The sequence below is a fragment of the Pleurodeles waltl genome, chromosome 7 (genome assembly GCF_031143425.1).
Source record: "Pleurodeles waltl isolate 20211129_DDA chromosome 7, aPleWal1.hap1.20221129, whole genome shotgun sequence".
NCBI lineage: Eukaryota > Metazoa > Chordata > Amphibia > Caudata > Salamandridae > Pleurodeles > Pleurodeles waltl.
In genome coordinates, this window is record NC_090446.1 from 1051775442 (window position 1) to 1051801958 (window position 26517).

The following is a 26517-nucleotide window of genomic DNA, read 5'->3' on the forward strand; positions in this document are numbered from 1 at the left end:
CAATGTTAAGGGACCTATCTAAGGGACAAGAAATGAAATCTTTTACTCAGTTCAGGAAAGACTTTGGATTACCAGAGTATGAAACACGGACACTGTCAAATGCAGAACTGGACAACTACATTCAGTGAATAAAACGAAAACAAAAGAGATGACACCCTTTGAAAAGGATTCCCATAACTATGAATGCACCAATGGCCTCATTTCGGCCATTTATAAAACACTGGGGACACAATTCCTGGAAAACAGAGATGCCTATACATGTTGAAATGGAACGTTGGGCACCAAAATAACCCAGATGAGTGGAATATATTTTGGCAAGATATAGCAGTGATGGTGAGAAGCATACCGGGTAGGGAGACATGCTATAAAATCATATTGGTATATGAGCCTACATAAATTGAAGCTTATGTTCCCTGCTACAGAAAGTGATGGAGGGGATGTTGGAGGAAAGGGGGGTGCGGGGGGGGAAGGGGAGTTGGGAACAGCACCACATATATGGTGGGCTTATCCCATCCTGTAGGTCTTTTGGAAAGAGATACTAAGCCACATAAGGGGCGCCTGACATGTGTACCGGTGCCATGCAACACCACTATAACTTGTCTTGGGGGTCTGGCACAGAAGCTGAGACTTGGGAGAGGGGAATGAACTGTGATTTGGCACATGCTTTTGGCAGAGAAACAGGAGGTGGTGGCACAATGGAAACATACAAAAACCTCCGACACAATCATGTGTTACCGCAGGATCTAGCCCTTCATGGTGATGGAACTGCTTGCCTATGACCTGAGGGATAAGAGACTGAAGTTTGAGGGAATCTAGAAACCAGTTATTAATTATTTTCAAGATCAATTGGTAACCGTAAAATGCCTTGGAACTCTGAGGGCCCCAAGACTGAATTTGACTCTGGAAGACGGGTCATAGGAAGGCCCTTGGTGGAGGTGATTTGTCAAGGTGAGGGGAAGGTAATCTCATGGTCGAACTCTACCAAGGGAAACATCTTGGGACTCTTCATCGAATAAGACATTCCCAAGGGGAAGGAGGGTGGGTGAGGGAAGATTCACTGGATTTTGTTTTTAATTGAAATATATAAAGATAAAATAAAATGTTTAAAAAATGAAGCAGGGTGATCCACTCTGCCAAGAATGCATATCATACAATCATGATCTGGGACCACAATTTGGAGCTGCTTACCATTCTGGTGCTTCTTTCTTCGATATTCCATGAAGCTGTCACTGTGCTGAGACAACTTATCTTCCTCTATGAATTCGTCTAAGGTTCTATCCCCTAAAGCTTTCTTCAACATCTGTTAATTAAATGGCATTATTAGAAAATATTCCAAAATACAATAACAAGTTGTAAAGCATAACGTACCCCCAAGACAGATAAAACACTTAAAAAAATAAAATAAAAAAAAACACATAAAAAAAATTATGATCTCAGCTAGTACAAGTCTTTTTTTCGATACGTTTGGTATGTACACATAGGGGCTATTATGTATTTTAGAACCTGTCAAAATATTCATCTAGCCACTATCCGTCTCTCAACCTGCAATGAACTGGACTTAAATGTTATGCTGTAAAATTCCACACCCCCAAAAAAAAAAAAAAAAAAAAAAAACGCACATCTTTATATTCCATATTTGTGGATGCATGAATATTTAAATATTTTAACAGCAATTAACATATTAAAGGCTAGGCATTGAACAAAATAGGAAACATAAAAATGTCACTATTCTATTGTGCAAATTTATGTAACCTGGGGTTGTCATGACCACATATAGACCACTCTACTACTATGTAGGTTGCTACAGTTTAACAGGCACTGCTTTGTACATATAAAAAAAAAAAAAAAAAAAAAAAAAAATTAAAAAAAAAAAAAAAAAAAAAAATCACGCACTCAATACAGTATGCAGTTTTAGACTCATTCTAAGAAATTGAACCTGTAAGACAGAATTTGTCCACATGTGGCAGTGGTACATCTGATGAGAATAACAAATTGATGTTCCAGGAGTGAAATGTAAATTTACCAAGAAAAAAAAAGTAGTGTTTTGGGAACTAAATCGGTGTCTTATTAAAAAAAAAAAAAAAAAAATCACGCACTCAATACAGTATGCAGTTTTAGACTCATTCTAAGAAATTGAACCTGTAAGACAGAATTTGTCCACATGTGGCAGTGGTACATCTGATGAGAATAACAAATTGATGTTCCAGGAGTGAAATGTAAATTTACCAAGAAAAAAAAAGTAGTGTTTTGGGAACTAAATCGGTGTCTTATTAAAAAAAAAAAAAAAAAAATCACGCACTCAATACAGTATGCAGTTTTAGACTCATTCTAAGAAATTGAACCTGTAAGACAGAATTTGTCCACATGTGGCAGTGGTACATCTGATGAGAATAACAAATTGATGTTCCAGGAGTGAAATGTAAATTTACCAAGAAAAAAAAAGTAGTGTTTTGGGAACTAAATCGGTGTCTTATTAAAAAAAAAAAAAAAAAAAAAATCACGCACTCAATACAGTATGCAGTTTTAGACTCATTCTAAGAAATTGAACCTGTAAGACAGAATTTGTCCACATGTGGCAGTGGTACATCTGATGAGAATAACAAATTGATGTTCCAGGAGTGAAATGTAAATTTACCAAGAAAAAAAAAGTAGTGTTTTGGGAACTAAATCGGTGTCTTATTAAAAAAAAAAAAAAAAAAAAACAACAACAAAAAAATCACACTTATCTGGGAGAACTCAGTTCATCTACAATTAAAATCTGAGATCTCAGGAGTGATAGTAATAGTAAGTGCATATTAACAGAAACAGATGTTTCGGGACAATTATTGGTTCTCTACAATGTATTTAAAACTGATAAAGGACTGATAATTCCCTACAGTATGGAACTGCAAAAATATCATAAGAAAACCTTCACACACAAACATATTGTGCTTTTTTGAACGTCTTATGTATTTTACCATTTAATCAACATTTTGGATACACACCTACCATTATATTGTGTATATATGTGGTACATATATGGTAACATACATCTAATGGTAAAATACATGCTAAAAATGTACCCGTACAACTATCCCTTTCCCTGGGATTGAACCTCACCTTAGCCCTAAAGCAAACCCTAGTCCTAAACCTAATTAAATACTTGTTTTAATACTTACCAGACAAAATTATTGAAGATAATACTGTGACTCCTAATAGCTTTGTCCCCCTGATAGAGTACCTTCTACATTTTTGTTTAGAAAAGCCAGTAAGGTTTGTGGGCATGAGTGAATTAATATGCATTCCGATCCATGGTTTTTGCCCATTATGCAAATCTGGATAGACCAGTCAAATGCAAATCAGTTTTGACTGCAGGAATAGGAACAGCCTAACCATAATTTTAGGCCAGGTTTCCTTCAAATGGAAACACAAGCCCCCAGAGACAGGTTTCAGTCTATTTCGACCTTGGTGATGTATACTTTTATTTATGTGGCATAGTGGACACGGGACCCAAGTCCTGGAACACTCATCACACCTGAAAAAGGTATGAGTAGCCTGAAATGCACAGAATGTGACAGACATCCGTGTTTCACTGTAGTATTGCATCATTTTGTAGATGCACACGCTATTTAACACACAACTGAGGAATACAAGACTCAACCAAAAGTTTGCCTCATGTATAGCTCTGAAGTAACCAGATTCATGAGCTGCTCATATTGGCTACTGCTCTCAATGTGTTTCTGTTGACAATATTGAAGCACCAATGAGCAGTCTCACAATCATACAGCATACTAAATTTGTTTTTTGTTTTTGACAGGTCAAATTCATGCACGTTTCAAACCATATATGGACTGGTGAGGGAACCTGAACCCTGCAGAATGCAGCTAACTGAAGTTTTGAGTATACAAGGAGCAAGTGACCTTCAATGACACACACATTTGTCATTCTGATAGATAATTTTTGCACAAGGGTTTCGTCCAACAATAATCATGAGAAGTGCAGCTGCACCGCTGGCAAAGGTGTATTGGCTCTCTGTAAGTGTAAAACAATGAACAAACCGAAGAATAGCCAATTGAGTATGCCCTACTCAAGAAATAAATACGTTAAAACTATAAGGTACTTTGATTTACCTAGGCCAGCCATTGCCAGGATATGCTATATCACATTTAGGCTGGGCATCCTACCAATCAATGTCTTCACCCAAAAATGGAAAACTGAACGCCACCTTGAAAATTTGCTGTTGGATTTCAAGACTTAAGGAAATAGAAACTCCTTTTCTCTGTCTAGCTTATTGCAGACAATGAAGATTTGGGCTGACCCTATGTTTAGAAATAAGGGTATTAACATATAAAAAGCATTGCCGGTATGCAAACCGGTCACTACCATGCCACTTGTCTATATATTTAGCATAATCATAAGTGGACTGAGAGAATGCATCCAATTTGAAGGTTAATGGTGGCTGATGCTTCTCCTTGTTCGAAAGCTTCTAATATATATATCAGTCCAAACAACAAACTTCCACCAGCTCCCCTGGCCTCACTGCCTGCATGCTCCAAAATCGCTGGTGGTGCACAGAAGGGTGCCACCACTAGCACCTTTTAACACTTCACAACTTCCATAGGAAAGAGTGCCAGCCCTCGCAGGCACGAGGAATTTCAACCTTATTTAATAGGTCCGCCTTCTCGGGCCACACCGGCACTGGAAAAGAGAGGCCTTACGGCTGAATAACAGCCTTTCTAAATCTAAAAGGCGCCATTTTAGTACTGCATTTATACTTCTAAAACAACAGACTTATACATCTTCATCATAAAACTTTATTTCGGTCATAAGGAGCAAACAAAAGTACACATAAAAACACACAATATAAAAATTACCCATAAAAAGAATAAATAAGATACAGCAAATAAACATGCATAGATAAAAACACACTCTGGGTGATAAAAAAATCCATCAACAATAAAAATCCTGCTAGGTGAACATTTTTTAAAAGAGCAGAATATCAAACAAATGGTAGGAGAATCTAACTGTTCTAAATATACCAGAGCTGCCTTTGCAGGTTTGATCCCCATGTACGGATAATTAGGACTAGAAACTGCATAGAAAGATCTTTAAAATAGTTAAAGAAGAAAATAAAATGTGACAGACTTTGTGGGGAGGATTCGTCATTAGGGCATAAAAGCACCTTAGCAGGGTCGAATTGGCCTAAGGGGAACCCCAGAATCCACCTCACAAAACCCAACCTACATCTGGTGAGCAGGCACATATCCCAGAAGTTATCCATCCACACAAGATAAGGTTCAATAGAGGAATGAAGACTAACTTCTGCGCAGACCCGAATGAACCGCTTCTCGAAGTCGAGGCGCTCCCTCAAGAGCCTAGACCTGTTCATGAAGGCAGCCACAATAAATCAGCCTTCTGAATTGAGGAAGAATTGGTAAAGAGAGACGGCCTGCCCAATTTGTCAAGTTCAGGCGAGATGTATCCTAGCCAAGGGATTCTTAGGCCCCCTTCACATCCCACTGGCAAACTTTCGCCTCACCCTGCTAATGCAAGGCCCCCAGCTAAAGATGTTCGCTTGCAGTCAAACATATTGACAAACGTGCAGTTATCCATGTAAAAGGATTGGTCCCCAAGGAGGTAACAAAACCTCCCCATGGCGGGACAAACGTAAAGCATTTACCAATGTCAAAGGATTTTTGAAAGGCAAGCCTACAAACGAGTGATAAAAATGGGCGTGAGGGGGCATGGTTAAAAGCCCACAAAAATACCAACACATCGGAAAAGCAGCGCTTGCGCGCTGCTGTGCTTGACCTAAAAAGGGCGCTTTCTGGACCAAGATCTACCTTTTTCCCCAAATTTGGTATAATTCCATCCAGTGGTTGGGGGTGTAGTTGCAGCTAAAAACCCCTGTGGGGTTAACACAGGAAAAACACTTTTTAACCCCTCTTTTTCTCTCCCACTTGATGGATCAATCTAAAACTTTCCATACACAACAAGACCTGACTTTACACTTTTTTTGGAAAGTTTTGTGAATATCTGTCAATCAGTGCAAAGATAAAGCCAAGACAAAACACTTTTTTTCTATAGAAACTGGGTCCTAACTATAACTACCTACTGGCGACCACATTAGGTAATACATAATTCCATGAAACTCCCCTCAAACTTCTAGCCACTGACCAAGGAACCCAAAGTGGACCAACTAGAAACAGATAGCAATTTAGGAGTCACTTTTGACAACAAGCTTACCTTAGAACATCACGTTAATAAAGTGCGGGCACCTGCTTTGCCCTTCTTCGAGGGTTAAGAAAACTCCAAACATTGCTTCTACCATATGCAAGCACTCTGTGAGAAGTGTGATTCTTAGCACGTTTGATTATTGTAACACTGCTACTCGGAGTACCAGAGTTTCTTACAACGAGGTTAGAGTGAGTTCAGGCTTCAGCAACAAACTTGGCTCTGAACTGGCCAAGGAGCTCATCTGCTTCCAGTGCCATGCAAAAACTACACTCGCTTCCAATTAGGTAGAGAACAGCCTTTAAATTCTTGCACATAGTTTTTAAAGCACTCCAGAGAAAGGGTCCACTACCTCTACAAAGAAGACTGAAAAGGTATGTCCCAAGAAGGTGTCTCCGCTTTGCAATGGCAAACATAATTTGCTTTGTAAAATTCTGTAAGAAAAGACAGGGTGGTCGAGCTTTCATGAGAACAGCAGCCCAACTCTGTAATCAGCTCCCCAATGCTCTAAGTCATCTGTGGAATTACTTCATTTTAGAAAGGGCCTGAAAACTTAGCTACTCCCAGTATAACCCAGGGCCTACAGCTACCCACCTTGAAAACAGTACAAAACCAGTATCCACTTTATCCATATACAAGCCTGTCAGCGCCAAGGTACCTGTTAAGTGGCAGTGTGCTTTATAAATGCTTTAAATAAATAAATAGAGTGCCACATAAATTATAAAAAAAAACTGAAGCAGGGACCTCTGGGTAGTTGCCAAGATTAGTTGGGGAACAGCTCCATTACATGGAGCACCCCACAACACCACAACACTCAATCTGCTCACTTCAAATATCTTTCTGGAAGAGTTTTTAAGCATAGGATGAGCACAGTGCCAGCCATGCAGAGCTAGAAAGTGACAAAGCCTTTTGCAATTAAGCACAGGATTACCTCGTACCATCCATGTTGAGCTGAAAACTGACAAATGCCCTTTACCACTATGTTGGGTCTAGTCACCATGGAAAGTGGAATGCTGTTGAGGATGGAGGGGTTCTAAGATTCGGACTTGGGGAGCCACAGTTGATAAAGAAAGTACTCTCTATAACTCACTATTTAGTGTGGCATCTTTTCAGTGGCTGCAATGTTGCCGATCCTGGTTACCCTGCTACAGGGTGTCCCATCACTGGTCCTTCACAAATGTTTCTTCTCAAGTAAGATTTGGGCTCATTCTGGTGGTTCTCCTGATTGCCTGAGACCACTCTGACGTTGGTGCAGCACCATCAGAAAGTGGACGTGTTACAATAGATGCTGCAACAACAGATTAAAGGAGCGTTGTGCACATTTCGGCTAGTAGTGCAATGCCATCACAACACGCTCAAGTTTCCCATTGAAAATGAGCTACGTCATGTTGTTGGGATGATTTCTGTTTGGCTGCATATGAACCACAATTCTGCTGAAGGTATTTGATGAAAGCTCTATTGCCTGTAAAAATACATGTTATGCGATCTATGGAGACCATATTAAGACATTGGTTTCATCTTCAAGCTCTATTTCCTGTGAAAAAAGATTCTACGCGTCATTGGGACAGCCATTTTAGGACACTGTGATAATACTTATGTAAATTATTGCTGGTTGTTGCTAGTCATTGCGATTCAAACTTAACTACATGCTGTACATACACACCACTATTCAAGAATTTTGAGCCATTACTGCAGCATTGGTGACAAGTACATCTCTACAAAAGACAAGTGCATTTAATCTTTGTAATAGTTAATTCATGTTTATGTACTGGCGTATATTCATTTGACAGCAATATTTTACTGCAGTAATAAATAATGACGAAAACTGTAACACCACCTCAGTTTCTTCAACTTTCGTGAACGCCTGCTATCAGTTGGGAAGAGCTGTGTGAGGCATTCAAGTCGTATCTCGAAGCTATAGATGGTGACAATTTTATTTCAAGGAAGGCACTCAGTGTATGGGACCGTAAGGGAGGATTATTTAAAGACTCTTCCTTTACAAGTTGTAAACACACGCACTGGTGGTGGTGAGGAGGAAAATACAGCTGAAATGCAAGAGTAATGAGCACTCTGAATGGTCCATGAGAGAAATGAACATCGATTCAAGGTCAAATTAAGTTAAATTTGTTACCAAGCAACCAAATAAAAAGGTCTTCAATGGTACAAGTATGTGTGAAAAGTCTGAGTTAGTATGTTTTTGTTGTTAAAGTCTAATTCGGGTAATGCTAAATTCTGTGGGGCTCTTAATCAGCTGTGTTATAGGTGTGGCATAAATGGGTATTTTGCACATGTGTGCAAAGCAGCACTTATTTAGAAGACACGTACTAACTTCTCAACTGTTAAAAACATTGAGGATTGAGTCCTGGAAGATGACCACATGGTACTTCTGCTATCCTCTCTTGAATTTGATGAAAATGTGACATTTGCAATGACTAATGACTGCATAAAGAAGAAAATAAAAACACACTAGATCCAATAAGAAAAATATTGTTAGGCTACTGGCTGATTTCGCTTTCCCTTGGTGCGTAGGCTCTCATTATCCTAATGAGACTACTGGATTTGGGTGGCAGAATCACTTGCACTGTGGGGGACTGAGTCTGAACCCACAACAGGTGACACCTGTTGGCCTAATCTGGGGTTTGTTCCAGCTAACTAGCAGTGCCTCATCTCCACCCTAGAGTAGGGAAGATTGGGCAACCGAGCGAATGACACAATTGACTCTTCATGGAAATCGTGATCACTCAGCTCTCATCCGTTTCTTTAAGTTACATTAGTCTCACATATGCAAGGACAATCAGAGGCAGAATATAGTTCAATCAAGTTTTATTGAAGCAACTGCATCTTATAAAGCATGTATTGCAATAACTAGGACAATGAAGCATGACAGGATTAAAATTTTCATAAGGAGAGTGAAACATAAAAATAACACTATCATATTGTCAGTAAGATTGTTAAGAATAGCTCCTACCCAGGCTACGTTTGAGCACAGTATGTTAAGCTCTAAATCTGCCCTTCAGATTCCCCTGGGAAGACATCATCCCTCATATCTGAGCAAGAGGCCTGTAGTTTACATAAGCAGCTGCAGCGCAGCACTCAGCATAGTCATCTGGCTGGAACCTCCCTCTAACCTACATGGGTCAAAGTAGTGTTAATATAATAAAACATTTGATGTTCCAAGAATGAATCCCCACATAAGAGTGTGTATGAACATTGGAGACAAAGCGTACCACTTTTGCCGGCAACCTATCTTACTGCAGCCCTGAGAAAAGCACAAAGTGAAAGAAATTTCTTGTTTAAGAACGCCGTGCTGGCCTAGGCAAAGAACAGCTAGGTAGAGAAAATAAAAGAGGACCGCAAATTTGGCTATTGTTAAAATGAAACGAAGCTGAATAAAATATATCTAGGTTAAAGTGCACAGCGGCAGGCCTAGTTTGCTAAAATAACGTGTCTGAAGCTATATCTAAAATGGCTACACAACACCGTCCCCTTGCCGGTTCAGAGGTGGTTCAAATCCTAATTATGTATAAAAGCTACTAAAATTCAACTATATATATATCTATATATATATATATATATATATATATATATCTATATATATATATATATATATATATATATATATATATATATATAGATATATATATATATATATATATAAATGTCAATAATGACAAGTTAAAAAGACACTTGAGCATGTATTAGAAGGACAATTTAAAAATGTTAAATGTGGGGTTAAAAAGGCCGAATTTCAAAAGTCAGAGTCATTTTGGAAGTTGCCTATTGAATCTGGGATAATTGAAGACCGGAAATCTTCCACTTTGGCAGGTGGTAAAGTAGGAAGTTAATCGCCAAGGAAAACCAAGGAGCATTCCTGTTCCAATCCTGATCTCCAGCAAAGGCAGCAACATTCTGTGGTGTGCCAAACAATGAGTTTAGAGCTGCATAATTCACAAAGGGCAACTCATAAGCAGCTTCCCGTAGCAAACGCACCCTCAACACTCATGTCTGGTAATGAGCCCTCAGCGAGAACATCATCAGATCAGCGGCCAATGAAAGTAAGTGCTGCGTAGAAAGACAAACTTTTGTTTGTTTTCTGGGGGCTAACAGGAAATCCTGTACATCAGTGTTATAGACAGTAGACTGAGGTGTTCTTTAACGGCATCTAGTGAGGAACTCTTCAACCGTTCCTGGCATAGTTTCCCTACACTGTATGTTGTTACTATACCCGCATGTTCAGATGACACATAGCGAGGGTCTGGCCTACCTGTTCTAAAAACCCTGTGAAGTTTATTAAACAATTATGACACCCATTGGTATCTATTGGCCACAGTAACCACCCACCAGGACTTGAAAGTGAAGCATTAAACATGCCATTTTGGACCCATTCATCAAGCTGATTTTCTGTTGCATTTATAAACTTTTGCAATTTGTAAAATTGTGCAGGGGCAGGAATACTGGGCACCTTCAAATACATAGTTTTTGCTAAGCCTAAACAGTTTGTCTGTTGTACAGTTCCATTTAAAAATATAATTTGAACAGGTATCAGGCATGCTCTAAAAAAAGCTTCCTTTCCCCTTATTTGCCAATATTCATAGCAAGCCTTCTATAGCCAACTGGGAAACAAAGGAATTCAAATAAATGAATTTCGTATATGACAATAATATATGTACATTTTCCATCAATGGTAATTTGAAATAATATGACTCTGCATTTTTAACATTGTGCCCAGAAAAGTATGCACATTTTTCAGAATATTTTTTTGAACTCCCTTGTGCTGGAGATGGACAATGTTCCCATTGTGTGTAATTACAAATAGTTTTTTGTGTACTTGGTATGTGAATGAAATGGTGCCGATAATAATTATAGCAAAACATGTCACCATCGTTCTCCTTGGGTAATAAACATCCTCACTTTCTAATAGAGTAAAATACTGCAATTCAGTCATCACAGAATAAACTATTTTCACATCCCAGTCATCAGAAACAACTCCAGGTATTATTACATCGTTCATGGAAAGTTTAAACACATATGGTATTTGAATGACCTTCGTCGGGCTGTCTGTATCAAATGTGACTTTATCCCAAACAATCACATCAGGAATTGGTATAGCGGAAATGTTCATGAAAGACAAGTCTCTGCGGACCTTGTGAGAAGGAAAATTGAGTTTTAGGACTTCATGCACCAATTCAACTGTTGATCTTTCAGGAAGGAAATGACCATGTATTAGTAGAAAGAAAGTAATAATAAAGCAAATCCAGAGGAGCAAAGCTAATATAGTCCAGGAAAGCCACACATAGTTCCATGGGAAAATAAAGTAATTTGCTTTAAGCCAATTTATCAGCTTACGTGTTTTTGGCAGTTCAGACGTAGAAGAGGCAAATGAGTCCAAAAAGGTGTCATTGATGTCTGCAAAGTATCCAGAAGTAGTTTGTGCAAAAACTGGAGCCGTATTTGAAGAAGGAGACCTGGTAGGTGTCTCCCACAGTGGTTCACTGTAAACAACGCCATCTACTTGTGTAGAAGTTGAATCAAATTGATCAGCAATGTCTGTTTTGTTTGTTGTAACAGAGGTTAGTGGAACTAATGCAAGATAATTTTCCACCCTCCCCAAGCTCGTAGAGGTGTCAGCGTTGCTGCTCAAAACTTATAGAGGGACATCTTGACCAGTAGTGAGAGGGATTTGGGAACTACTGGTTGCTCCTCTTGGTCTGCTGTGCACGATCGGCCACATGGTGTAACTTGACATTGTTGATTAAGAAAAAGCGATTTTCCTTAGCACAAGGCAATGGTGGTAGAATGAGAGTTCTGGTACCGGGTATTCCCAGGACTGGGACCGGTGCACAAAGAGAAAGACAAACTCCTTTTTTACAGCAACTTTTTTATGTACTAGATCCCCAACCTTTGGAATCCAGCCAGTAGATGTTATTGGTACATGCTTAATTCCTACAGAGGCAGCACTGGCAGAAGTGCTGTTGTCACGGAACTGTTGTAATTCCTGCAAGACAGTGACACGTTCATTTATGCCAAAAGGTGTTTCTGCCGCCTACACACCAGGACCATCAAGATCTGCAACATACATTCAAGTTCCAAACAGGAACTCGTATGAAGTACGACACCCCCCACGGGACCTTCTAGGCAGATTATTAAGTGCTCTCTGGACTCCATACAGGTGAATAAGCCAATGACTTACTCTGGCTGTTAGGACTGCTATAAATCTCGGTTTCGTCACTCCACAACACTATTTCCATTGGGATGAAATATTGGAGTTGGACCCCTAATGAAGCCATGGCGTCCCTGAATGCCCGTGAGGCGAAAGCAGGGCCCTGGTCCGAGTGGAAACCTGCAAATGCATATATGCTGATGAAGACTTGCAAATCTTTAATAAAAGTCCGAGCGTCAGCCAAGCATTGAGGCAACACCCATAGAAATTTAGAACAAGAGTCAACAGCAACTAAGATGTATTTGTATGCACTGTCCGGTGTTAGGGGACCGCAATGGTCCAAGTGCACACAATGTAATGGTTTGTTAGAAATTAAGAGGGATGTCTGCGGTGGGCGTTTGACAGTGGACCCCTTAATTTGTTGGCAGATATCATAACAAAGGGCATTCTGCTTGGTCTGTTTGTCCAGACCTGGCACCAATAATGTGCTTGCAATAATGATACTGTAGCTGCCACACCAGCATGGGCGGAAACAACCCCCTCATGCGCTGCTTTAATCAACTCTGGTCTTAGGTCTTTATTGGGAATTACTCGAACTCCCACGCCTGGTATTTTTACTTCTGCATCAAGGAAGCCTCCCATTCAGTAGGAATGTTTAGCGGGAAATGCTTTTGGAAAGGGCGTGCCTTCACATGTGGCTTTCACAGCAGCATCATATATCATCCGTTTCGTTCAAAAATGAGTAACTGCAGCAACAGAAGCCGTAGCTACTGTTGATTTGGCTGCTTCAGCAGCCAGTGTATTCCCAGCAACGTGTATTCCAACACGCTGGTGTCCAAGTGTGTGCACAACATGGACATTTGGTAGCTCTTCCTTCAGATCTGCTGCTTTCCCCCACAGAAGTCTGTGTTTGATGGGGTTACCTTTAGAATCTCTGAACCCATTCTGGCGCCAGTAATGCAGATATTCATTGAAGGACCTGACACAATAGTAGGAATCACAAAATCAGTGTTAGCTGTGCAAGCCGCATGTTCCAGTGCCATCACTAGAGCCTTTAGCTCTGCCAATTGTGCAGTGCAATCCCCTAGGGTTTGCAAGAAAGTGTGTTGTGGATCGAATTTACTACCCCCCCTTGTAGCCACTTACGACTGTGCAAGCTTTGTGCCTAATGCAGGTTGTGCTGAGCCATCGGTGTACGTGACTCTTTGATATTGTTCAATAGGCAATGTGTTTGCCAGAACTGGGTATTAAAGTTCATATTGCAAAAATTCTTGAGTTTGTAACTTTGGGTCAAAAATGTATTCGACATCAGTGGCTGTCAAAGATGTTGCCCATTGAATCCAACGTGATGTAATGCTTTAACGTTTGGAATGCTGGCTTTGGTAACCGCCTCGAGGGGTGGGATTGGAGATACAACAATAATGCTTTTCCCCTGGGCCAGTGATCTTTCTTTCATCACCAGCCATCTGAACAGCAGTGAGAATTTTCTCAGTGGGAGCAAAGCGGTGTTGTGCAGCTGAATACAAATGTGATTTGTATGTAATCGGGATCGTCTCACCCTCATTGAAAGTTACATAGGTGAAACCAATGGCACCAGCAATTACCCTGATGACCAGATGTTTTTTATTGTCCCTTGTGTGTAGGTGTTGTGCTGCAAGCATGTCTGTTTGCAAAGCTCTGAGAATGCATGTGTGTTCGACTGTCCAAAATTTACTGGAAAAGTCAGGAAGTATTAAGTCACATAAGGGTTTTATGCGTGATGTGTAATCTGGAATGTAAATTCTGCCAACATTTTGGAAACCCAATAGTGATGGGATTTTTTTTTTTTTTTTTTTTTTTTTAAATGGTATTTGGAGGTTGTAACTGCACACATTTTTCTAATAATTGTGGCACTAGGCTCTTTCCTTCACTTGATAGCTCGCATCCCAAAAACAGGACGCTAAGGAAGGCTATTTTTGTTTTTTAAATTGAATTCATAGCCAAATTCGGCAATTCCCACAACAATGTGGGCTACCCTTCTTAGATGTTGCAGTAATTCATCATCAGTGAGATAGATATCATCTACATAGGACAATGCTTAAGGGTCAATGTCATGTAATATTTAAGTCAAGCGAGCTGTGAACAGTCCTGGACTGTTCTTGTACCCCTGTGGTAAACTACAGAATTCTTCTGGGAGCCAAGTGCACTGAAACGTGTTGGGTCTCTACTCTCAGGCACTATATTTTGGCAGAAGAAACCACTGGAAATGTCTAGTGCTGTTTTGTATTTTTTGCGCACTCTGTTGTTCATAACTGCTGTGCTGTGAGAGTTTTGTATAGCATATGTGCGAGTATGATTGTTTAAGTGTCTAATCTAAGACTATTCTGTATGAATGGTCTGGTTTAGCTACAGGGAATAAAGGATTATTCATTGGTGGGATACAGGGTTCGATTATGCCCTGGTACTCCAGTTGTGTGAGGATTTCCCTCACGGGTGCTTTAGCATCATGTTTTATTGGATATTGTGGTTGAGGTTGGTTCTTATTAGGAATTACATGATAGGGGAAATCTTTATCCCATCCTACGTGGTTGTGATATAACGCGGATGCCTAAGCCAATGCCCAATCGATGGCGTAGGATTCTGTGAGCTCATCAGGAACAAGAGGCGAGAAAGAAGCTTTGATAGCATCTTTCCCATATGGGCAAGTACGGACAAATTCTGGTGCCCAATCCCTTTCTGCCAGTAGAATATAATATATATTTACGACACGGTCCCAAAAGATTGCGTCAATTGTGCGTTGAATTTCTCCTAACTGTAACGTTACTTTGTAAACCCTATCGGGCGTGGAGACACGCATGTCCACAATTTCAACTTGTACAAAGTCATTAGTCGATTTCACCTCCAGATGATCTAGAAGATTCTGGCGAAGTACTGAGGCCTCTGCCGCGCTGTCTAGCAGCGCTAATGACCACTTCTTGCTCTTCAATAGAGCCCACTTCTTGAGTGGAATGACGAATCGCTACTGCTGCCACTTTCTTCTTTTTGAATTGGGGTTTCTGTTGGGTAAGTTTCTCTTTTTTTTTTTTTTTAACAGAAACTTCTGTTGAGCGTTGTGATTCCTATCTCGGTTTCACAAACTCTGTTCTTTGCTCTGACCGCCCACCTCTCTCTTTTTCCGGTGAGTCCTGAAAGGATCAAGATTGGCGAGTATCAGTATATTGATATCTGTCAGGTGTTTTTATATTCTCTCTATTTCTGAGATTATATCAATTCTGTGGCGTCTGTATGCATAGATTCTCCCCTTTCTTTTTCAGGTGTTTGTTGTTTTTTATCCCAGAGTTTCTTAGAACCCTCAGGAGCTTACTTGGTAGAATCTTTATTAGCTTTACCTTGAAACTGTGGTTCTGTGGGTCTGGCCCCCAGACTATCTTGACCAATACTAGAGTAGGTTGCCGTGATCTTTGGCAGCTCACGGTCTTGATCCTGTGGAGGAACGTCCCAGAGCCACATGTGCACTGCTATTGCAACTACCTCACCTTCAAGGTTACTTAATATGATTGAAGAAACAGTGGCAAAATTGCCCATAAGTTGCATCCCCAAGTCCAGGGCCGGGGCAGCCCCGGATTCATCTTGAATCTGTTTCAACACTTCTGGTAAATTGGCAAGTGTCTGGAGTATAGAGTGTGGCAAATACCATACCCCAAGCATTTCAGTTATCTACTGTGGGATCTATCCCAAATGGCAAGAACATAGTTAATATTCTATGCTTATCCTGAGGTCCCGTATGGGGAAATACTGCTTCCAGTGCATGTTTTTTTTTTTTTTTTTTTTTTTGAGGTAACCAAAATGGAACCGCTTCTCGTTTGGTGGATACTTTACCCATGATCTAATGTACCGTCGCAAGATTAATGCCTGGTGTTACTGCATGTGGGTGCGCCTGGGCTGCACATGCTGGGTTTGTATTTAATGTTTGCATTACGAACTGTACTAATCATCTGTATATTGCCATCAGCTCAGCACATAAGCGATAGACTTCAGCAACCATCAAGGTTGCTGCATCAGGGTGCGGTGTATAAATGGCCAATGAGGGCCAGGTAGGGCCATCATTACTTGAAGACCTAACCTAACGTGTAGAATTGTATGGGGTAGGGCGCCATCAAGCCAATTATTATATTCTTGATAAAATAGAGGTACTTCTAGATATGCATATGCTCTATATTGTACATGTATGTTTGCAGGTGTATGGTAATGAAATGTATTTGTCTTCCCATCAGCAGCTGGAAATGCGACTAAGAATAAAAAGTCTATTATATAGGCTGGATAAGCCGCAACAACAAATGTAACAGGACCACCCTGGGCCGTTAGGCTATGTGCCAATAAATGTGCATTAAGGGGTGGTTGCATATTGACTGCAATTGCTACCTGTTACGGGTTTGCTATGATGAATGGTTAATTTTGTTCAGAGGTAAGGATACCAAATGAGGAGTATCCTTTTAGGGTTCAAGCTTGAACAACCTACAGAGTTAGTTAGGTAGTCCCTTCTTAGCGGAGGCAGAAAATCCTCAATACCACCGACGTCTCTGTATATAGTACCGTGGTGTCTTTGCATATAGTGAGACAGAGATTCTCAGGAGGACATAAAAATTAGTGCCTGACCAAACGCTGGTGGCGCCATGTTGCAAAGACTCATTATCCTAATGCGACTACTGAATTTAGGCGGCAGAATCACTTGGACTGTAGGGGACTGAGTCTGAACTCACTACAGGTGACACCCCTCAGCCTAATCCAGGTTTTGTTCCGGCTAACTAGCTGTACCTCATCTCCACCCTAGAGTAGGGATGACTGGGCAACCGAGCGCATGACACAATTGACTCCTCTGGGAAATCGTGGTCACTCAGATCTCATCTGTTTCTCTCAGTTACATTAGTCTCACGTATGCAAGGACAATCAGAGGCAGAGTATAGTTCAATAAGGTTTTAGTGAATTAACTGCATCATAGATAAAGCATGTATTGCAATAACTAGGACGATGAAGCATGACAGGACTAAAATTGTGACAAGGAGAGTGAAACATAAAAATAACACATTGTCACTAAGATCGTTAAGAATAGCTCTACCTAGGCTACGTTAGAGCACAGCTAATTCTGCCCTTCAGATTCCCCTGGGAAGACATCATTCCTCATACCTGAGCAAGAGGCCTGTAGTCTACAGAAGCAGCTGCAGCGCAGCACTCAGCAATCAGCATACAGTCATGGTCATCTGGCTGGAATCTCCCTCTAACGTACATGGGTTGAAGTAGTGTTTTTATAATAAAACGGCTGATGTTCCAAGAAAGGATCCCCATGTAAGAGTGTGTATGTTTCTGTGAACATTAGAGACAAAGCGTACCACTTTTGCCGGCAACCTATCTTACTGCAGCCCTGATAAAAGCACAGAGTGAAAAGAATGTCTTGTTTAAGAACGCAGTGCTGGCCTAGGCATTGAACAGCTAGAGAAAATAAAACAAGACTGCAAATGTGGCTACTGTTAAAATAATAAAACAAAACTGAATAAAATAGATCTAGTTTAAAGTGCACAGCAGCAGGCGTAGTTTTCCAAAATAACGTGTATGAAGCTATAACTAAAATGGGCACACAACACCCTTATGTGTTGATCAATGAGCATGAGCTATGTGATATTGAATGATCTCGAAGGGGGATAGGTCAAAAATTCTCAAAGTTGCTTTGCATATGGTAGAAAAAACAACAGAGGTGGTAGGGAAAATTGTTTCAACTTTAGTGGTTGATAACTGCAGTACCAACACATAGATTTAAGTTGTAATGAAAGGGCACAAACCTTTTGGGTTGGAGTGATCAAGGTGATATTGAAATGATTGTTGATCCCAATCATAAGGCTATGGTTATGTCAAGACAGAAATTCATTAATTGTAAGTCATGTGAGTCAGTTAAAAAAACATGAATGGGTGGGTGAGTTTCCACATTAATATGCTGGGGAAGCTGAAAGGATTTCAACACATCATAATTTTAATGGAAGGGGGATGGGGAGGTCAAGTGTTGTACAGTCAGTTCTAATGAGTTTGAGAGAGGAATTGAAGTCTGAACTTGGGAGACTGTGCAAACTGGAAATTATTAAAGCAACTCAGGGTTCAGAATGGTTATTTACAGCGGTTCTAGCATGCAAATCAGGCAAGCCTCTTAAGACTGTGTGCAGACTTGTGGAACTTAATTGCTAACATTTTGGTTTATCGTCAACAATTACCAAACATCAATTAAATGTTAGCCATGCTTAAAGGGATGACAGTTTTCACACCCCTCGAAATTTCCGCTTTCTAGCACCAGATAAAGGTTTGTGAGGACTCCATGCATCTTACGTCTTTTGTGACACCCAAGGGAACTTCCCATTATGTCTGCATGCCATTCGATTTGGTCTAGCAGCTGCTTCGTTTGTGTTCTAAAGATTGATAATAGATGGAGATCTCCATTTCCAGGTCGACATTTTGGTTTACGGAAAAGATTGGGAGATTATTAGTACAAGTGGTTTGACTCTCAGAAAGGACATATGTAAGTTTCCTCAACATGGGGAAGATTACCTCTGGCATTTCGTATCGGAAAAGGTACTGAACCACAAGTCAAACTTCTAGAGGCAACTGAAAAAGCACGAAAGCCTGTTAATAAACATCAAAAAAGGTATTTCTTGGGCCTACTAGAACACTATGTCGAAAGTGTAAATAATTTTGCCAGGAAACCTATAAAAAAACAAAAAATACACATGGGGTGATGTGTATTAACCCATTTGAGTCCATGCAGCTTGAAACTGTATTTGTAAAATCACTGAAACCTTTTGACACACATGATGCAAGTATCATCACCACTGATGCCAGCAACCCAGGACTGGACGAGATGTTGATGCAGAAAAGGAGGAATGGGTGCTAAGAAGTTGTAGCTTGTGAATGTGTTCTTAGTGACAGATCAAAGGTGACAATGCCTAATCTTGTCACTGCTATAAATTCTGATAATTTGCAGTTGCTCAAGTAAGCTCTGGACATTGCTGGACCAATTAATGTTTAGGGGAGTGGTCCTAAGTTAGGCATTCTTTTAATTGATTATTTTTCCTAGTGGCCTGAAATAAAATTTGTGGATCATAACTCATGTATTGTAATGGAATTTCTTCAAGAAGTATTCCTCAGGGAAAGTTACACTTAGGAATTAATCAGAGACAAAGGCTCTTAATTGGTGTCTACAGAAATGTAGGGATTTTTAAGTTTGGTGGGAATTAAACACATCAAGACCTTTATCATCCACACAGTAACAGGTTGGTGGATAGATTGAACTGTACCAGTGCAACTGGCATTAATTAGTGGTCTAGATTGGAAACATAGTTAAGGTCCCATTATGGGTTATAAGGACCACATTGCGCATTACTACAGGAATCCCTTTTCACCCAGTTGAGGGGGAGAACAGCTGGCTACAAATTAAACAAAGAATGGGAAAGCAGAAAATGCCCATGCTGATAAACAGGAATGTGTGATTGATGTCAGACAGGCTGTTCAGGATAAGTATTGTGAGAAAGGGAAAGAGGGCCATGCACTTTCCAATGAAGGGGGTGACTGGGAGAGAATTACAAAAATGGGGCACGTTCCAAAGGTTTTTTCACTTCTTCTCAGGTCAAGGATCACAGCAGTAGTGGTGCTAGAGAAGGGAAAAACATGGATTAAGTTCTTTGTATTATTCGTTCCGGACTCAATGTCTGAGTATGCGTGTAAAGAGCTTGTTGTGAGCAACAGTGAATGAAAAATCTTCTAATGACAATCGGTCTGGTCAGCATCCTCAAAGGACTAAAAGTAAACCTTTGCAATTTGGGGATTTTGTATTGTCATTGCCATTAGTTGCTGCAACTTTCAGTCCTGACTGATACCTACTGTATTTGCTTTCACATTGTATAGTTTGTACAGTTAAAATTACTTTACACATAGAACTTTGTCGCTGTTGTGGGGGTGGTTGTGATGCATTTCTTTTGTTACATGCATCAGTTCACTTGTTTTGTTTAATGTGCTGTTCAATGTACATAAAACGCTTTTGACATTTTTCAGCTTAACATGAATGGCACTGGCTAATCCTATGCTTAAAGACGTTGCTGTAAAAATGGTAAAAAGGCTTCACCACTTTCTAGCTAAGCACGAATGGCACTGTGCTAATCCTGTGTTTAACACCTCTGCTAGAAAAAAAACCCAGACATTTGAGGTAGGGAGATTCAGAGTGTGTATGTGGCGTTTTAGGGTACTCCATATAAATGAGCTCGGTCCCCATGTCCTGAACTTGATAAAAAAAAAAACAAGCATGGCAGGGACACTCTGCACCCCTGGCACTAACGGGGGTAGATGCAGAGGATCTACAGTGTCTCTCCTATGTGGTAGCGTGGTAGTACTTCAGGAGCAGTACCAACAGGATGATGCAGGCTTCACTCTGAAGTTCGCAAAGTCCTGCAGTACCATGGAGGGAACTCTTGGGTGGCGTTAACACAGAATTACTGCAGTATTGCAAAATATGACCACAAATACCTGCAATTTAATTGGCAAAACTAAAGGTTTCAGTTTTGTTATAGTTAGGCATGGTAATATCTTACCTTACATTAAACACCTCAGGAATTCATTGAAGAATACCAAGTGATGTTATAGTTAGGTGCTGAATTATCACAAAAACTAATATTGACAAAACAAACAAGGAAGTTCACCAGTTATAGTTCACTGGGCCAACTATAACTTGCACTGCCAACATGCACTGCGTGTAACCTCACATATTAAAGCACTTATGGTATGTTAAGACGTATTGATGAGAAGTATGTTTATATTTTGTGTTCCCTCTATCTTATTTAGATGAAAAGAATTTATAATCTTTTTACAACAGACTAATTTCACTATATTTTTACTTCAATTGTGCTATTTAATCATAGGACACTGAATGAACTATTTGCTCTATTAGATACTGCTGTCTGAGAACTGGGTTTGTAAGAATAGTGTATCCGTGTATGCTGCGTGAAACTGTAAGGTCACAAATCTTAGTGACAGTACCACTGTCCGGGCCAGTAAGACCTGTCTAACCATGCTGCCTATGCCCTAGGATTTTGAAACCTGTGTAATGGATGAAAATGTGCTTTGTTCTTGGTTGGTCAACAGGGCTTTGAGAGAAGACTTAACTACCTTTATATAAGTTTACCCTGAAACCTGGGTTAGAGTTTGGCTGAATGGTAATCATTTCTCACCAAAAACATAATGTGGGCTTGCTCTTTAATTGGTGTGCTATAAACCTCCATACCTTTATAGCAAATAAAGGGGCAAGCCAATCAAAGTATTTATGGATGCAGATCGACCAATTCTGTTCTACTATACCAAGATAGCACAGTTAGGTTCCTTGAATTCCTATAATCTAGAAAATAAACATATAGCAAATCAAACGAAAATTAAGTGATACATTTGAAAATCCGTATTGGTAGTTAGTAGGCACTCAAGCTCAGCAAGTTACATCCTACAATTACCTGGGAGTGTGTTTATCATATAATATGAGCTGCAGAGAATATACAAACACACTGACACTTGAGCACACAATTATTAAATGTACTATATGGTAAATGTTGTATTGAGGAAGTAATCCATACGTTCTTTGTGCTCGTCCACCTTTATTGGCGATGCTTCAAGTGCTCGGGCAGGTTGTAATGAAAACAACATGTAGTTAAACACCCAGAACTGACAAATGTTTCACCTGGTTAAGAGTTTTTGAAGACTGCAATGGGTAAAGGTTGAAATGCTATACAATTCATGTTTATCCAGATTGCAACTTTACACAAATGTAGTCATCACATAGCAGCCATTAGTGTCTTACAAAAAGGCAAGGTTTTTTAAAATGTACATCCTAGAGGCATGTAGGATGAAATTACATACCTTAGGTTCCCTGTACAACTTGGTAGAAAGCCTATCATCTTCCACATATAGTACCACGTCCAAATATTCTGAGTGTGTTCTTCTAAAGTTATGAGCAAATTATATGTTACAAGCATTAGTGGTAGGGTACTGGCTGAATCTCAGCAAATACTGAGTATTACCAGTCCAAACCAAAAATACAAAAACAATGAACCTACCTCAATATCTTTCTCTTTAGTGTAGAAATGCTTTAGAAGACACACATGTGCCTGATATAAAAAAAAAGTCATAACAGCAGAGAAAACAATTCTAAAACTGGACTTTTTTTTTTAAATTAACTAATGTTGATGACAGTCACTTATTTTATTTTTAAAACTTTTGTTTGTTTTACCTATATACACACACACCTTGGCCTGGAGTTCTCCATCATTCTCGCATGTATGCCACTCAGTGGGATCTCATACATACGGTCCATACAGGACTGTTACTTTCAAGGAAGCATTCATCTTTAGATTGTCATCAATTCTATAATATTTTCACTTCTTTCTATAGATTTGCTCTAGGATACACCATTAATCTGTATTTTCTCATGAAATGTATTTGTTTAAACATCATTATCTTTGATAATACAACATTACAAACTGTCTGACCTCCGTACTGGTACACATATCTCTAATTTGAGTAGTATGTTGTATTTTTTTGTGCACCATGACCTTTAAGTGTTTTCACAACCTGCCTCCATGATGACATCACACTTTTAGAGCCGGTTCATGCACAAAAGGTTAGTGCCCATATTTTTTAGCCCTGCACACTCAATTGACAATTGCTACATAACAAATTGAAATCTATCTATTTTTTGCACAATTTGTTTTATAGCTTATCACGGCAATAATGTATTAATCAAACCGATTCATCAAAATTCACCTCACACCTTGCTTTTAATGTCAAAACCCAGGACAGAATTGTTTGAAAAGTTTATACTAGAGCTTACCATACCTACTAATTTCTACATGATCAGTAAGCATCTCATCCAGTACTGGATAACTAGATCTGACTTTATAAACGTTTTGTAGATAATACTTACAACCAGCTTCCATTTTTTTTTATATTGGTTTTGAGTTGACTTCCAATATATTACTATTTTCCATGAGAAAACTAGATTTATCAATGTATTTACTTAAGGAGCTAACTTACAGCGCTGGTCTCTTTATCACAAACTATATTCCATACATTTTACTACTTTGCTCTCCTTGGGCAACCATTGGATCAGTAGTTTCTAGTACATTCACTACTTTTTAGTTGCTTTCTACATATCTGTGTAGTAAAACACTCAATTAACTACTGGGACTCCATGTCAGAAGTATTTCGCTATTTGAAGTAGAAAGAATCCACCTAGTGACTGGGCCTTTATTATCTTGATTCATTCTTTTTTCCCCCTATGGTTGCATATTTTCTGTGTGCCTCTTCAAAAATCTTGCCTTTTGGCCACTATGTTATGACTTCCATATTTGCTGCCATATTATGACTACATACATGTTAATTGATAAGACATATATATATATATACATATATAAATGAAAGTTACAGCAAATTAACATTTATTTTGTAACCACTGAAGCTGTTAAATGCCTTAACCAGATGCTCCCGGGTTTTTATGTACACATTATTTTCATCACAACCTGCCTGAGCACTTGATGCACTGACAATAAAGACCACATTGCGCATGAAGAATGCATGGATCACTTCTTTGACACAATACTTACAATATATAACAATATGTACTATAGTTACTGAATATGTATGCTACAGTTTCCTTGTGTAAAAGGGTTTTGATAGTAACTATATGGGTTACAATGAATTCTAAAAACCCCACTGGTAGCAGGGTGTGCTACACTGTTCGAAGCACCAAATGTCCTTGCACTGAATATTAGAATTGTGGCATTAAACACACTCCTCATTACATAGTTCTTTGTGGATGTGCTATAATTTGGTACCACTGCTACCTAAAGTTGTTGTTTTCATGAGCAGCAAAAAATATAAATTAACGCTTTTACAAAAGCGTAACAAAAGCTTGACTATTTTCAGCTTCTGCATGAATGTGTCCTGCATAACAATCACAAAGTATTACAATTATTAAAATTAGTGCCAAACTTCATTTGGCTAATTTATAAACAGTTAGATACCACTCAAATTGAACATATATGGAGTGCTTTTTTTCAGTAAAGGGAATGCCTACATTCATTTTAATTTGAAATGGAGTCTAAGTTGTTGAGCTTTTATGGCTGCCATTACATATTGTGTATGTGAGCTTAAAACATGAAGGTCAGATGGTAAATCATTGTGGAAACTGACTGAAGGTGCATTTGTCAAGGGTTCAGTCATTTTGGTCAATTATAAAGATCAGTTCATCCTTCACGAGGGTTTCAAAACAGTATAGGATAACAAAGCGCAATCCTACATCTGTTTAACTGCCCAACTGAATAGGCCCAGACAAAATCATTCAATGATGGGTCACAAGTTTGGTGGACCTTACATAGGCAAAATATGTAGCAATGTCTTTTTTACAGAACTGTCAGGAAAGATGTATTTATTGTCTTTGTTGTTATTGACCCAGCTTAAGTTATTAAGGATCAAACTGCTGCAAGTAGGTACAGGCAAATGTAGGTAAACTAGATAAAATACATGGGAATCCTGCATCAGTATTCCAACAAAATTATGATTAGCTGTCATTTTGTGAATGTGAACACTTCAAGAGTACAAGCTTGATCCTGGAAGTCCCTTGAGAAAATAAGGCATTCACCCTAGAATACTTCAAACAGTCTCAGCACTGAGATAGAACTGTAGGGGCTGCATAAGGATGGCCCTGTGCCTACAAAAATAACAGGTAACACTCAATGAAAATCTGAGTCCCGCACGGGTGAGTAGCGCGCTTTATAAATGTTAATGATTTAGATTTAGATTTATTTTGTGATCATACAGGAACTGTACTTATGTCAGCTTGGGTGCATAGTGTGATCAAAGTATGCTCAAGGGCCTAGGCAGTTTGCCAACACAAGATGATCTTAAATTAGCAACACTTTCTTCAGACACTTTAACAATAATGTTTTTTCATACTCAAGTTACAAAATGATACACGGCTCGGTCACTGCGATTATCAACTTTCTTATTTTCTGTAGACCATTCATTATGGATCTGGACCCTGATTTCCCAGACTATTGCATTTTTTGTATATTCATTGAAATACCCGACTTCACAGTAGTTATGGTATGTTTTATGAATACTTGTTTCTCGTAGCTTGTATTAACTTGTACAAACCAATAAACTCGACTACATTATATACCCTCTTTCCAAGAGGGTAAGTTGTTAACAAGTTCTGTTTGTGAAATGTTTAGGAAACTGGTAGCTTTCTGGTTTGTTAGAGCTCCTGTTACCTAATCCTGCAATTTTTTTCTCCATGCAGGAGTGCTTCTCTTCTGATTACCAGTAGGAGATTAATGATATTACATTTGAGGTTGGGGTTACTTGTCAGCAAGTGAGTAATCTCTGAAACCCAGGCCTTTGTGGGGGACTGAGGCACATATAATTGGATCTTTCCAATCTTTGAATCCTATCCATGTGTGTTATTTGTATCATAATAGAGATGTTCTGGCTGGGTAGGGGAGGTGGTTGTGGGGATGCCTCTATTGGAAGCAAGTGATTTTTAGAGAAATGCTAACATCCCACCAGTTGAATTGGATTGCTGGTGTCTCTTAAAATTAGACAATCAAATGCATAGGCAGAAACAAAAGCCGGTGCTACATCCTCCTACAGATGGACAATGTGTTGGCTGTTTAATACATCATCTACTCAGTGCTTAATTTGAGCAGGTGGTGGCAGTTGGCCCACCAGGTCTCATCTTTTGGCAACCAATACAGTACTTATGTTTTCTCATTAGACTTTGGCTCAGGGCAAGACGGAAAAAACAAAAAAGGGAAAAGAAGAGAAAAATGTAAAAATAGTGAAGAATAAAGCAGGTGTGAAAAAGAGGCTCAAAGAGTGAAATAAAGGGACAGTGAGAGTCTAGTGTATGACAGAGGCATGAGGTGGAATCAAGACTGCTCAGACTTTGTATTCAGTAACCCAGACATTTGATAACACTGGCACTGGGTCTGAGCAAAAACTTGGGCTCAGCACTTATACTTTTACAAATTTAGTAAGGGGATCGGTGAGAGAAGGGAGAGTTCCACAATCTTGGCATTCAAGACTTTTGGCAT

At 39.4% G+C, this 26517-nt stretch overlaps 1 protein-coding gene across 1 annotated transcript in view; it reads right to left on the reverse strand.

The window, feature by feature from the left end:
* The window catches only part of CEP95 (centrosomal protein 95), a 410650-nt gene that overhangs the window by 132771 nt on the left and 251362 nt on the right, over positions 1 to 26517 (reverse strand). The window contains exon 13 of the mRNA XM_069199921.1: positions 1189 to 1300. Coding sequence (XP_069056022.1) covers positions 1189 to 1300 — 112 coding nt within the window. The remainder of the gene's footprint in view (positions 1 to 1188; positions 1301 to 26517) is intronic.